This window comes from Vombatus ursinus, unplaced genomic scaffold (assembly GCF_900497805.2).
Source record: "Vombatus ursinus unplaced genomic scaffold, bare-nosed wombat genome assembly UNPS02014804.1, whole genome shotgun sequence".
Taxonomy (NCBI): Eukaryota; Metazoa; Chordata; class Mammalia; order Diprotodontia; family Vombatidae; genus Vombatus; species Vombatus ursinus.
The window spans coordinates 6,980,466-6,994,310 of record NW_020954582.1 but is presented as its reverse complement, the minus strand read 5'-3'; the positions used below and the strand labels follow the sequence as shown (position 1 = coordinate 6,994,310).

The 13,845-nt window shown below is 43.9% G+C and overlaps 1 protein-coding gene across 1 annotated transcript in view; it reads right to left on the bottom strand.

Moving 5' to 3' along the window:
* Nucleotides 1-13,845, bottom strand: part of NEGR1 (neuronal growth regulator 1) — a 1,063,275-nt gene that overhangs the window by 369,965 nt on the left and 679,465 nt on the right. The window contains exon 5 of the mRNA XM_027874094.1: nucleotides 8,497-8,628. Within this exon, the coding sequence (XP_027729895.1) occupies nucleotides 8,497-8,628 (132 nt within the window). The remainder of the gene's footprint in view (nucleotides 1-8,496; nucleotides 8,629-13,845) is intronic.

Genomic DNA, 13,845 nt, shown 5'->3' with positions numbered 1-13,845 from the left:
GGTAGAATTAGAATCTCTAAACTGAAATGACAGGATGGGCCAGTTGGCTCAATGAGAGGGTGAACTTTCTAACAAGTAAAGCCATTAATAGAGTGAGCTGTCTTATGATGTGAGCTCACTGGAAGTGGTCAATCACTGGTTATCAAATATTGTAGGGATGCCTTAATTAAGTTGGAAAATAAGCTATAAAACCTCCAAGATCCCTTCTACTCTAAGATATGTGGCAGAGCAATCTTTGCACATTTGGAAGCTCATTATAGATATTTTTATAGTATAGATTCAAATTCTAGCTCATGTCATGTTATTGGTAACCTGGAGTTGATCCATACAGTGGCAGCATGACTACAGAACCATAGAGAAACAGAATTCCTGAGTGGTAACGAAGCTTAGCAGCTTGCTCTAGCCCAACTCCCACCTGACAAGAGGAGCCCTCGAATGACCAGGTGATCTCTGTTCATTCAGGCTCTTCTTGAAGACTTCAAGTGAGGAGGAAACCACTACCTCTTAGAGAAGCCCAGTAGGCTTGGAGATACCGCTAATTGTCAGGACATTATTATCAGAAGTTCCCTTATTTCAGAGCTAAGTTGATCCCTTTGTAACTTCTCTCTGTTCCTTCTAGTTTTGCCCTCTGGGGCCAAGCAGAACAAAGCTGATCCCTCTTTGCAAACGTTGCAGACCTTCCATTATTTGAAAACAGTGAAGGCATATCCTTCCCTCCTCTGTCTTCTATTTTCCAGAGCAAATATCTTCAGACATTTTAAAGGGCTTACTTTCTACCAAGTAAAACAATTCCAAAATAGCATGAAGTAGTGAATTGTCCATCCCTAGAGGTTTTCAATCACAGGGGGTGAGGAAGGTTGTAAAGGGTAGATTTTGGACCAAATGACCTCAAAGATCGTCTGTAACCATAAGGTTTTCTGATCTAGAACCTTTCTGACATTTGTGAACATATTAATCTTTTTTTTTCTTTTTCAAAGATTATTATTTTAAGACTACCACTAATATCTAGTCTTTCTCTGTGTTGCTAGAATTAAATGAGGGTAGAATTGATGATGTCAAACATGGTAGTGACAATCAGTGAATAAAATAAAAAAGATCATCACCCTTCTCATAAGAGAATAGATTGAGAACTTGCAGGCTCCTTTGAGGCCATCCATCTACCCCAACCCCCTCATTTTACAGAGGAAGGAGGTGAGGTCCAGCTGTTCCCTCTGACTGCCCTTGTTTACCTTTGAAATTATTTTGCATCTATTTTGCATAAATTGACATCTGCACTTGTTTCCTCTTCTAATTAAATGTAAGCTCCTTGAGGGTAGGTCCTCATTTTTTGTTTTTTCACTAAAAGAGGTGCAATGATTTAAACCAGGTTCCTCAAATAGTAAATAGCAGAGGTGGGATGGGAACCCAAGTCATTTGACTTCAAATCCAATGCTCTTCTCATTGAGTCACACTGGCCCTTTCCTATTTCCTAACTGAAAATCATATCGTGGGATTTTGTTGTTCAGTCATTTTCCATTTGTGTGTGACTCTTCGTGGCCCTTTTTGGGGTTATCTTGGCAGATATATTGGAGTGGCTTGACATTTCCTTTCAGCTCATTTTACAGATGAGAAAACTGAGGCAAACAGTTTGAAGTGACTTGCCCAGGGTCACACAGCTAATAAGTGTCTGAGGCCAGATTTGAACTCAGGAAAGTAAGTCTTCCGGACTTCAGGGTCAGCTCTCTGGGCAGTGCCACATGGCTCTTGTGGGATAGGAAATACCTAAGAAATTCCCAAACATCAAAAGATCTTATATTTAGGCCAGGAAGGAACCCTGGAAGTGATCTAGTCCAACCCTATCATTTTTGCAGTCGAGGACACTATGGCTCAGGGCGGTCAAGTGACTTACCCAAAGTTACACAGCTACCAAACGATAGAGCGAGGACTTGAACCCAGCCCTCTGCCTCTGAATGCTGTGCCTTTTCATTGCCCGAGTGCCCAAAGACATTTTGCCTCTCATCAGGCATGGGAGAATTCCTTAGAGGCAAGAGTCCTGGGAAGTCTTTAGGAGGCTTCCAACTCTCATGAATTTGGAAGGCAGCGAATGCACAAGGAAGCTAACAATTCTCTGCCCCCACGGATATTGCCAGGATAAACTGAACTAAGTATCCTAAATTAGGCAGAATTCAGACCTGGGCATACTTTGATAGGAAGATTGTAAGGAAAACCCAAGTGTTGCATAAAATACTATGAATTCAGGAAGATAATATTTTTCTTGTCAGTCAGTATAAGAAATGATTCCTCGTGGAGATTTTAGGGAGAGGCGAGCTTTCAGAGGTTCCCTGTTTTGTGTGCCCTCGTGTGACGCGTGAATACTTCATAACATCTGACCTTGCTATTTTTTTCAACACGAGGAAATGAGGCCTGGGTCACCACCAATGTACCCACTTCTGACTGCTCTTGTTTGCAGAGTCTCCCTTTGAAATCATCTCACGCTTGGTTGTCTGTGATTGCACGTGTACGTGGTGATTCGCCCGAGAGAGGGTCAGACTGGCGATCAGGGAATGGGGTTTACATCTGTTTCTCCAGCGGCCAGCCCGTCACTCCTAGATGCTTGGTCCTGGGGTTAGGAGACCTGAAATGAGGCTTTGACAGGCATTTGTGGGTCTTTGTGCTTGTGTGTTTGGAAATCAGAGGGGTACACAGGTGGAGACCAACCCATTCATTTTAAAGAGGGAGAAAGTGAGGTTCCTAAAGGGGAAATCCTTGCTTGAAGGTTCCTTGAGAAGTAAACAACAGAGCAAATCTTCCTGCCGTGGTCCTCTGATACCAGAGCACTGCTTTTTCCACGAGGCCACGTCTATGATATGGTGTCAAAGGTCACAGAGTTAGAACAGGTCAGATGCAATCCTTGATCCCACTCTCTATCTTCAGCTCCATCACACTTCCAGAATGGGACACATGGGATGGTGTCGACTTGGAGTCAGGAACACTGGAGTTCAAATCTTGCCTCAGATGCTTTTGAGCCGTGTGATCTTAGGTAAGTCACTTAACCTTAAGGAGGTTAATAACAACATCTACCTCCCAGGGTTGTGCTGAGGAGTAAATGAGATAACATATGCAAATAGCTTTGCAAACATTAAAGATTTATATGGAAATAGGTAACTATGGAGACCAGACAGAAAGTGAAAGATGATAGGTAGATGATACAACTATGTTGCTGTTTGTCCTTCATTCTCAAGAGGAGCAGGACATCAAGAAGGTGATGCTATGATTCACAAGTGAATTGGATTTAAGTGAGGCAGGGATGTGCAAGGTCACCAGCCTCACTTTCTCCTTCAGAGCCTTCTGGGTCTGGTGGCCAGATATAGATCAGGACCACTGGAGACAGCTCCAGATGCAGTGAGATACCTTGGCCTTTTTAAGCTAAGGGCTTTCTTGGGACTAGAGAAATGGAGAAATAGATAGATGGGGAACTAGGTAGTATAGTGGATAGAGCACTGGGCTTGGACTCAGGAAGACTCATCTTCCTGAGTTCAAATCTGACCTCAGATACTCATTAACTGTGTGACCCTGAGCAAATCATTTAATCCTGTTTACCTCAGTTGCCTCAAATGTAAAATGAGCTGGGGAAGGAAATAGCAAACTGCTCCAGTATCTTTGCCAAGAAAACCCCAAATGGGGTCACAAAGAGTCAGACATGACTGAAACAACTGACAACAAATAGATAAATGATGGATGCATTATTAATAATAGTGTGCAATTTGAAAATGGGTAATAGAAGTCGGCCCCATATTTATAAAGATCTTTAATGTTTGCTGTTGTTCAGTCCTGTCTGATTCTACGGGATCCCCATGGACTTTCATCCATGGGGTTTTCTTGGCAAAGACTCTGCAGAGGTTTGCTATGTCCTTCTCCAGTGTGCTCCATCTTGAGGGTGAAAAATTGAGGAAAACAGGGGTTGAGTGACTTGCCTAGAGTCACACAGCTGGTAGGTGTCTGATGTCGGATTTGAACTCAAGCCTTCCTGACTCCAAGCCTGGTGCACTATCCACTGCACCACCCGGTTGTCCTTCAAGGTTTGCAAAACACTTAATGCGCAGCTCCTCGGCTGGTGGATATTGGGATTTTGCCCTTCCCCGCTCTGACTTTGGCCCTGCCTTGATGCCTGGCGGGGGCTCTCTCACAATGGATGTGGGGGGACCTGTGGATGAGCCACCCTGGGTCACTGGCCAACTGGCTGAGCAGAGGGGGCTGTTGTCACATTTCTTGCCAGCTGTGATGTGTTTTGTAAGTGACAGCTGTTGACTGGTTTGAACAGGATCAGATAAGCCAAGGCAGGGCTAAGATAAGGCCTGTTTGTGGTTGCAGAGAAAGGCTGAGATCACCTGAGGACCAGGGGGCCAGGGAATCATAGCAAATTCTCCCATCCACTTAAATATAAACAAGCAAAAGAGAGGGAAAGAGGAGGGACGGAAGGGAGGGAGGGAGGAAAGGAGAGAGGAAGGGAGGAAGGAAAGAAGGAAAGGAGGGTTGTCTTCCAGAAAGCCAGGGAGTATGTCCATTTCACAGGCTTTTAGAGCAAGAGCCCTGGGCTTTCTCTGGGCAACCTTTTCAGGTAAAGACACTGACCTTTTCAGGGCCTCAGTCTCCTCATTTGTAAAATGGGGGGGCAGTTTGCACTAGATGACATCTATATAAATGACCTTCCAGCCTTAAATTCGTGTCTTATGGATTTATCTAATTCATTAGATTATTGGATATTTGTTATATGGATTTATCTGATCAGCACCTTCCACGTGATTCTTTGAACCCAGATTCTCCCAGAGGGCCAAGACTTGGATGGAACCCACAAAAGCACAAGCAAACGGGTGCAGAGCTGCGGAACCTGCACCAGCCTCCCAGCACGTCTTCTGTCCCCGCAACACCGCTCCCAGCTGTGAGAACAAGCATCGGGCGTTCCTCCAGGCCGGGGGCCTGACTCTTGCTGAAAGGCTCGGCCCCCTGGGCCTGCTGTAGCTGCTGGACACTGAGCCTATGTCAGTGGGAAGCTCACGTGTGATGACGGTGGGCCCGGGGCTTTCCAAGCGGGTGTCTAACTTGGGTGCTTCTTCTGGGGCTGCCCACTCAAGACTGGCCAAGGGAAGGAGGCTCGCCGACCATCTGTTCTGTAGGGATCTTGTAAGAACCTGTTTATTTACGTGTTGCCACCCCTAGTAGAGGGTGAGCCCCTTGAGGGCAGGGACTTTCTATGCCTTTCTTTGAATCCTCAGAACTTGGTGCTCTGGCACACAGTAGACACTTAATAAATGCTGATTAACTGAATTCCTGAAAGGTGTTCCAAGATCCAAATTCACGATCCAAAGAATCTTGCATTGGATTCCTGCTCTTCTATGCTTACATGTGGAAAGAAGGAGGAAGAAGAAAGCTGAGCTGGTGGGATTGCTCAGGGTGACAGCTCTAGGCCTAAGCCCGGTCCTGACCGATGCACGTGAGCGTGTGCCTGTGACGCTCTGTCTGCCTTACCAACCCCAGAGAAACAAGGACATGGCCTTACACCCAAGCTTTGGGCCTCTATGCCTCTGTGCTCTTCTGCCTCATGCACTACATCTCCCTCTCCTCCTCTGTCCTTGGTCTACTGACCCTGGACCAAGTAGATTCCAAGCAATGGCCCATCACCCTCAGCCAGCGCCTGATGTCTGCCCGCCCCTTCAGTCAGAAGCATCTCCACACGTGCTGCCTCTCTCCTCTCCCCCATTTTTTGTTCCCTTTGGGCAGTGGTTCTCAAAGTGGGTTCTGATAACCGCTTGGGGTCTCCAAAGCCCTTTCAGGGGGTCTGAAAAATCAAAACTATTTTCACAATAATTCTAAGATATTTTAATTTCTAATGAGGTTGCTGCAGACTAACATAACCCACATACACCAAAGCTCTTTGAGGGATCTTCAACAATTTTTAAGAGCATCAAAGGGTCCTGAGACCCAGAAGGTTGAGAATCATGGCAGGAAAAGCCATCATCAGAGTCCTTTGAATCTCTGTCATATGCCATGGGTGTGGCCAGTTCACAAAGGCGGCCCAAACCAGAATGCTAGGAGGGGGCGTCACGTATGTGTTAGATAAAGATATAAATTGACTACAATTCCGTCAACCTGAATTGCTATTGTTCAATTATTTTTCAGTCATGTCCAACTCTTTGTGACCTCATTTGGGGTTTTCTTGGCAAAGATTCTGGAGTGGTTTGCCATATGAGGAAACTGAAGCAAACGAGGTGAAGTGACTTGCCCAGGGTCACACAACTCGTGTCTGAGGCCAGATTGGAACTCAGGAAGAGGAGTCTTCTTGAGTCCAGACCCAGCGCTCTACCCACTGCACCACCTAGAAGCCTGTCAATCTGAATATATGCATATTAATATGGATCCTAGCATTGTAACCCCTCAGATGATTAGAGATTTAGAGCCTGAAGAGACTTTAGAGGGGATGTCATCCTAGCTGCACATTTTACAGGTGAGAAGACCGAGGACCAGAAGAGCAGAGCGGTTGCCAAAGTCAGAGGGGTGGGAAGTAGCCAAGGGGAGATGTGGATGCCCAAACCAGCCCCCTTCCACAACCCGCCAATCAGGACCTTGTGAGCTCCTGGGCAGGGACTGTCTTTTGCCCCTTTTTGAATCCCCATCACTTAGCACAGCACCTGGGACACAGTAGGTACTTAATAAATGCTTATCAACTGGCTGAACTTCTCACTGCCTTCCTCCTACATTGATTAATTAATTCATTTCACGAGGTTCTGTTAAGTATCAGCTACATTCCTACCACTGTGTTCTGTGCCTCAAATGTAAAATGAAAATGAAAGTCTCTGTTCTCCAAGAGCCTACATTCTGTCAGGGTGAAGCATCATGTCCATACCTGTGGAAAATTAAATACAAAACATACTACAAAGTGTTTGGGAGGAGGCGCACTGATAAATGTCAGGGCTGGGGCAGGCTGCCATGCCAGGCTTCCTGCAGAAGGTACACTTGATGAACTTTAAAGGAAGCTAAGGATCTATAATGCAAGGCTGAGGAGAGGGGTGGGTTCCCGGCGTGAAGGACAGCCTATGCCAATGTAGGGAGAGGAAGATTCAGGGCCAAGTATGGGGAACAGCAAATGTGTCAGTTGGTGAGAACATGGAGCGCCGTTCAGCGTGACCACCGGCGGTACAATCTGAACTTACATTTCACTTCAGAAACTTAAAAAAAAACGAACGATGGCAATGTGTAGAAAGTAATCCTTTGCACACTCCTGAGCCAAACATTGCAAACAATGGCGATGGTGCAACATGAAGACATATCCTGAGCTATGTTCCGGTTCTAAGGTTTTTGTTCCTTTGCAGAATATTTCTATGTTAAGGAATTGAGATGATGAGGAAACTTACAAAAGTAGCTCGTTGGGTCATTGTGGAATGGGCCAGGCTGATTCTGATCCTTCTGTTGGGATCATGAAATTTGCACTGCCGTGTTTATCAAAGAATAGAATTCTAGTCAACACAACATTTAAGAGTCTATTCTATGCATTTTCATTCACTCCACAAACACGAATTCAGCATTTTCTGGTGCAGGAGTTGAAAAGTCTGCCATGGTCATGAGGGAGCTGGCTGGCCTTGGGGTCAAGGTCCAAGGCTTGCTTTTGCAGCTGCACTGACTGTGTGACCCTGGACAGGGCTCACACATTCACTATCCCGGCAATCCTCAGACTGGGAGTTTCAGACACGTCCCGATCTGCATCCACAGAGGAAGCTCTCTCTACAACGACGAAATCAGGATGGTCTAAAATCACATACAAGACACTGCTCTGTTGCCACAAAACCATTCCCCCTATCTCAAGGAGTTTCTGTTCTATTGCACTGAACGGAATTTCAGGAGCATGAACATAGACCTTCTCATACGATCACCCAGTTACTAGCACTACCATATGATCCTGAGAATGTGCACAGTGGCTATCATTTCCTTTGCTTCTTGTGACTTCCGCATTTAAACAGTTCAATCTCCTAACTCCTAGAGGGAAAAGCATTTGCCACTCTTGAAGTAAAAGACTTCATTTCCCAAAGGCCGACCCAAACACTTGACTTCCATTAGGGTGGACGGCGAGTTACATTTCAATCCTCCCATCTAGTCATAATTCAGTTAGGGGAAGCCGGCAAGACAGAGAAAGACGCTTTATGTCGACGGTGCTTCAGAGATAAGGTGCCATGATTTAGGGAGCACAGTGTCAGGAGGCCACGAGGACCATTTCTGGCCTCTCCGTCTACCTGAGTTACTGAAGGATTACCTGGGATTGTCAATGTTGCACTAAGACTGTGGCCTGAGAATTTGCCACAGTGAGAGCCTCACATCTCTTCCCCCAGTGGGTTCTTTTTACCCACAGACAGGATGATAAACCAAACACCAAATGCACCACTTCAGGCATGTTTCCCTTAGATGTTTTATCATCTCTGATGTTTTCTTTTTTCTTTCTTTTTTGTGATTATAAAGAATGAGACTTACAGTTCACGACGATTTTAACTTTTTTCACATCTGGGAATGACACGTCATTCTGCGCCCCACACTCGTATTCCCCAGCCTGGTCCCTTGTGATTCCGTAGATGTCCAAATATTGCCCACTCTCAAATGGTTTTGCTATAATGGGAGGAAAAAGAACAAAAAAACAATTACAGTGTGTTTAATTGTCACCCCTAGAGGAAGCTTCATTCAAGGAAAACAATCATTTTGTGACTTTTCCTAAGATTGTTTATGTACTATTTCAAATGAAACTGGGAGTAATTATTCAATCCTTTGTTCAGAGACCATCCAAAAGGGAAAACAATGGCATCCACAGCCACAGAAGCTGTTGAGGGAGCTCCTGTAATGACTTTCCCTGGAAAGGGAGCACACACGGTGTCTTCAAAAATTGATTACGCTCCCCTTGCCTTGGCACATACCAACCAGAGCTTGGCACGTTGTTTCTGTGATTGAGTTCAATAACCTTGGAGCCTTATAGGGCACATGCTGACTTGTATAAGGGATAACTTAGAATACTTAATCTAAATGCATTTTATCTTTCCTTTTTTGTTTTTCCTGGAAAATGCACAGTGCTACTCAGGTTTTAAGTTATAACGATAAAATGCTAAAAGGTATATTTAGGATTGACGTGGGATGTGAAGAAGGGGACCAATCTTCCTAAAAGCTAAAATTATCCAAATATGGAAGGGACTACAGAAGCATGATATAGTAGAGAGTATAAACCTTAGAGTGAAGACTATAATAAGTTATTACAACTTTAGCCAACATGTATCTACCCACTTTATGATATGCAATGTAATAGCTATATCTATCTATCCATCTATCTATCTATCTGTCTATCTATCTATCTATTTGTCTATCTATCTATTCTCATTTACTCAGTCCTATGAGGTAGATGATATTATTATCACCATTTTACAGATGAGGAGACTGAGGTCCAGAGAGATTAAGTAATTTGCCCAGGCTCAGACAACAAGAGCTTGAGGGATGTTTGAACAAAAGTCTTCTTGATCTTGACTGTAGCACGTTAGACACTCTGGCACCTAGATATGGGTTTAAATCCTGCTTCAGACTTTACTGGCTGTGTGGCCCTGGGACAGTTACCTAACCTCTCTGAGCTCTAATTTCCTCACCTGTAAAATGATGACCTCTAAGGTCTTTCCCCTGTGAGGAGCTGGGGGGCTTCTGGTCACTGGAGACATTGAAGCGAAGTCTGGATAACCATTTGCCATGTTTGTTACAGAGGTATGGCTTGGATTAGATAACCAGCGAGCTCCCTTCTAATGCTGAGATTCTATCATTTTATGATATGATATCAGGTCAGTGAAATCACATTTTTCACAGTTTGAAAAGGTCCAAATCAAGGTGAGAAATGTCCACACTCAGGAGGGACAGCGGGTGGAGAGAGGAAAGTACTCCCACCTTGGTTTGGTTCCCATTTCCAATACTTCTTCGTTGCCACTGAAGCTGCCGTGCTCCACTGTCTTTCTATACCTAACTCCTCATAAGCAAAATTACCTATATTGTCTACCTCGATGAGAGACAGCCTGGTATAGCAGACAGAGGGCTAGCCTTGGATCCAGGAAGGACTCGACATGTTCTGACTCTGACATTTAATGACCACGTGAGCCTACTGACCAGTCAGGGCTCTAGGCAACTCTATATTGGTAGAAGGAGTTTCCTCGCCTGGGATTTCCCAGATGATGAAAGCCTTCTGGGACATCCTTCATTAGTTCCCACTATGTGCTAAGCACTAGGAATAAAAAAAAACTACAACAAAAAAACAAAGATATAAATTGTTTCTGACCTCATAGGGCTCACAATCTAATCGTGAAACTGTGTCAACAACTATGTACAAACAAGCTATATACAAAATAAATAGAAAATAACCAATGGAGGGAAGGGTATCAAATTAGGAAGGATTGGGAAAGGCTTCCTGTGGAAAGAGAAATTTTAGGTGGAATTGGAAGGAAGTCAGGAAGCAGAGAATTCCAGCCATGGGAAAGTCAGTGAAAATTTCCAGAGAGGACAGATGGAGTGTCTTGGAATAGTAGGCACGATGGTTTCATGGAATCACAGAGTCTAGGGAGAGGTGTAGAGTTTAAGAAAACTGGAAGGGTAGGAAGAAGTCAGGCTATAAAAGGCTTTAAAAAGCAAAGAAAGGATTTTATGGTTGATCCTACAAGTAACAGGGAGTCTCTGAATTTTATAGAAAGGAGAATGACAGAGTTGGGCCTGTGCTTTAGGGAGACAATTGGGTAGCTGAGTAAAGGTTGGACTGGGGCAAGGAGGTGGGTCAGGGAAGTCCAACACATGGTACTGCAGTGGCCTAGGAATGAGGCGATGAGAACCTACACCAGGGGAAGCATCAGAGGGGAGAAGGGGGTATGAATCTCCTCTGAATGAATAAATGAAGGAATGGAAACTCATTGCAAGTAGAGAATGTTTCATTCTGTTTCCTTGTGTCTCCAGGACCTAGTCCACAGGAGATGACCAATAAATACTTATCGATTGATTGATTGTATGAAAGAACAGATAAATGAATGAATGAAGACCACTTGGCACCACTGTGCCAAGTACTTCGTATACAAACAAAAAAGTCAAGGGAGTCCCTTTCCTCAGGAGTTTTCATCCTAACACAGGAGTGGTTCCTAACCTCTAGTTTAGAACCTCTTGACACTGGATAGATCTCCAGGGGTCAGTGAACTTGGATGGGAAAAAAAATCAGTATTTTATTTTCACTGACATCTAACTAAAATTTAGTTATTTCCTTTAATTATTTAAAAACATTATTTTAAGAAGGGGTTTATAGGCTCTACCAGCCTGCCAGAGGAGTCCATTACATTAAAAAAAAATGGTTGAGGATCCTTATAATAAGGAAAGATTACACATACAGTGGGATAGTGGCCAGGGAGGAGTGATATGGGCATGAAAATGACAAGAATGTTGAGTGGAGAGTGCTCCTGTGCAAAGTTCATTGCACAATGTCATCACTTTTGAAAGTATAGCCTCCTGAAAATTCATCAGCAGCCCTGCAGCTGTTGGATTCTTCAAAGACTTGGCCCCGATACTTCTGACTTCTTGAAGCCAGATTTTAAAATCACCTATTTTTATTACCTACTATTGATGTTCTATGTTTTCCCTACCCATCCCCTTTCATATTTTCTTCCTCTTTTGCCAGTTTTCAACTCTGCGATCGAATACACTTGAGATTTAAAAGTTTCCATCAACTGCCTTGAGCTCTCTGAAAGACCAAAGGCCCCTCAAACATCTGAGAATCTCTGGTGTCGGAAGGAGCTGTGATTTTCGTCAATAGGTACACTCCCTTTTCTCATGTAGTTCACAACCCTTCTATGACTTAGTAGAGGAGGGTTTGGAGAGTTGTATCTAAGAATATATATTTTTTATATCATATGACATGAATTCTTCTGGTGTTGAGTTTTATTTTGTAGGTGGAGGGAACTACTCTTGGTCCCTAAACAGTGAGCAGGCAGAACACAGGAGTGCCAGCTATGACACGCTGCAGGTATGGAGTAATGCAGATGGCCTCAGCGTGAGCCTCTCCCTCAGTCAACAAGCATTTAGTAAATACCTACTTCCTGCCAAACACTGGGCTAGGCACTGGCAATACAGAACAAAAGGGAGAGTGTCCTTGCCCTCAGGGAGCTTGCCTTCTGTTAGACTACCAACACAGAGAAAGTCTTAGCAACAGCAGTAGGCTGCCAAGAAGGCTGCTTGTAGACACAACAAAACACGCCATTGGCAACCCTAAAAGCATGTTGGCTTTGGGAGTCACATCAAATGAACAGGACCATAAAGATGGAATCTGAGTTCTTTTGGAGTATTAAAATCAGAAGACACCATACAAGAGCAATAAGGACCGTCAAACTTGCATGGAGTATAGAGAGACACCCTGCCTAGGGTGTCCCAAAAGTCCTTGGGCAGCTTTACCCTATTAAAGCTTAAAGCTGCCCAAAGACTTTTGGGACACTCTATATTGTGAATAAATATCTTGAGTTGAAGGTGTAGTAACTGACTAACATAAAGATGTTAAGAAAGAAAAGGACTGACTTAGCAGATCTGTGAATAGTGATGAGATGATCCAGACTTTGCCTCAGGGCACTGATATGGGCAGCTAGGTGGCATAATGAATAGAGTGCCAGCCCTGGAGTCAGGAGAACCTGAGTTCAAATCCAGCCTCAGATGCTTACTATCTGTGTGACCCTGGGCAAGTCACTTAACTTCTCGGTCTCAGTGTCCTCATCTGTAAGATGAAGGCAATACTCGCACCTCCCTTACTGGGTTGTTGATAGGGTCAAATGAGAGAATGAATGGAGAGTGCTTTACAAAGTACAAAGTGATCTCTCATAAAGCCCTATATAATATCTATACACATCTTGTCTCCCCCATTAAAATATAATCTCCCTGAGGGCAGTGACTATTTTTTGCTTTTTTTCCCCCCTAGGACTTAGCATGGTAACTGATTTATAGTAATCACTTCATAAATTCACGTTGAGTGATTGTTTGCTTTATTCCAGGTGCCATATGAGGCATTAGAGATACAAAGACAAAATCCATGACAATCTCAGCCTCAAGGAGAACACGTTTTATGGAGACAGGTAACTTGCAAAGAGATAGACATAAGTCCCAGAAAAAAGTGACACATGGGCTGAGTCTTGAAGGAAGATCAGGACTTTGGGAGGAGGAGATGAGGAAGGAATGGTTCCAACCTTGTGCAAATGAATGAGATGAAACTGGGACCAGTCGAGTTGGCCCATGTGCCTGGAAAGTGGATGGTGTGATTGCATGGAGTGTGACATAAGGCCAGAAGGTTGGGTGGAATCAGTGTATGGAAGCTTTTAAAAACCAGCCTGAGGAGTTTGATTTTCTCCCAGAGGAAATGGAACTGAAGGTGTTAAAAGGCTGAAGGCCTTTTAGAAACAACATATAGAACTGGATATTTGCTCCACATTGATCTCAGTTTATAGAACCACTAGATGTTTGTCCTGGAAAAAAGAAGGCTTTTTATCCCAGCAATTGATTTGTATTTTTCCAATTTGTAAAAGTTCAGATAATTGGAGAATAAAAATAAAGTAATAACACTGGCTATAAATCACTGACCAATGTCCTGTGATAGTCAATTTATCTTAAAGAGGTAAGAATTTTACTCTCATGACTCATCAGAGGATTAAGGCTTTTAAAGAAATGAATAGCGCACACCCCCTCTAAACAAACCAAAATGAACAACAATGACAGCTGCAATAAAGCAAGGGGTCGAAGGTCAGGCCATCATCATGGCACAGAGATCTGTCAGTATTTGGTTCTGCTTAGGTC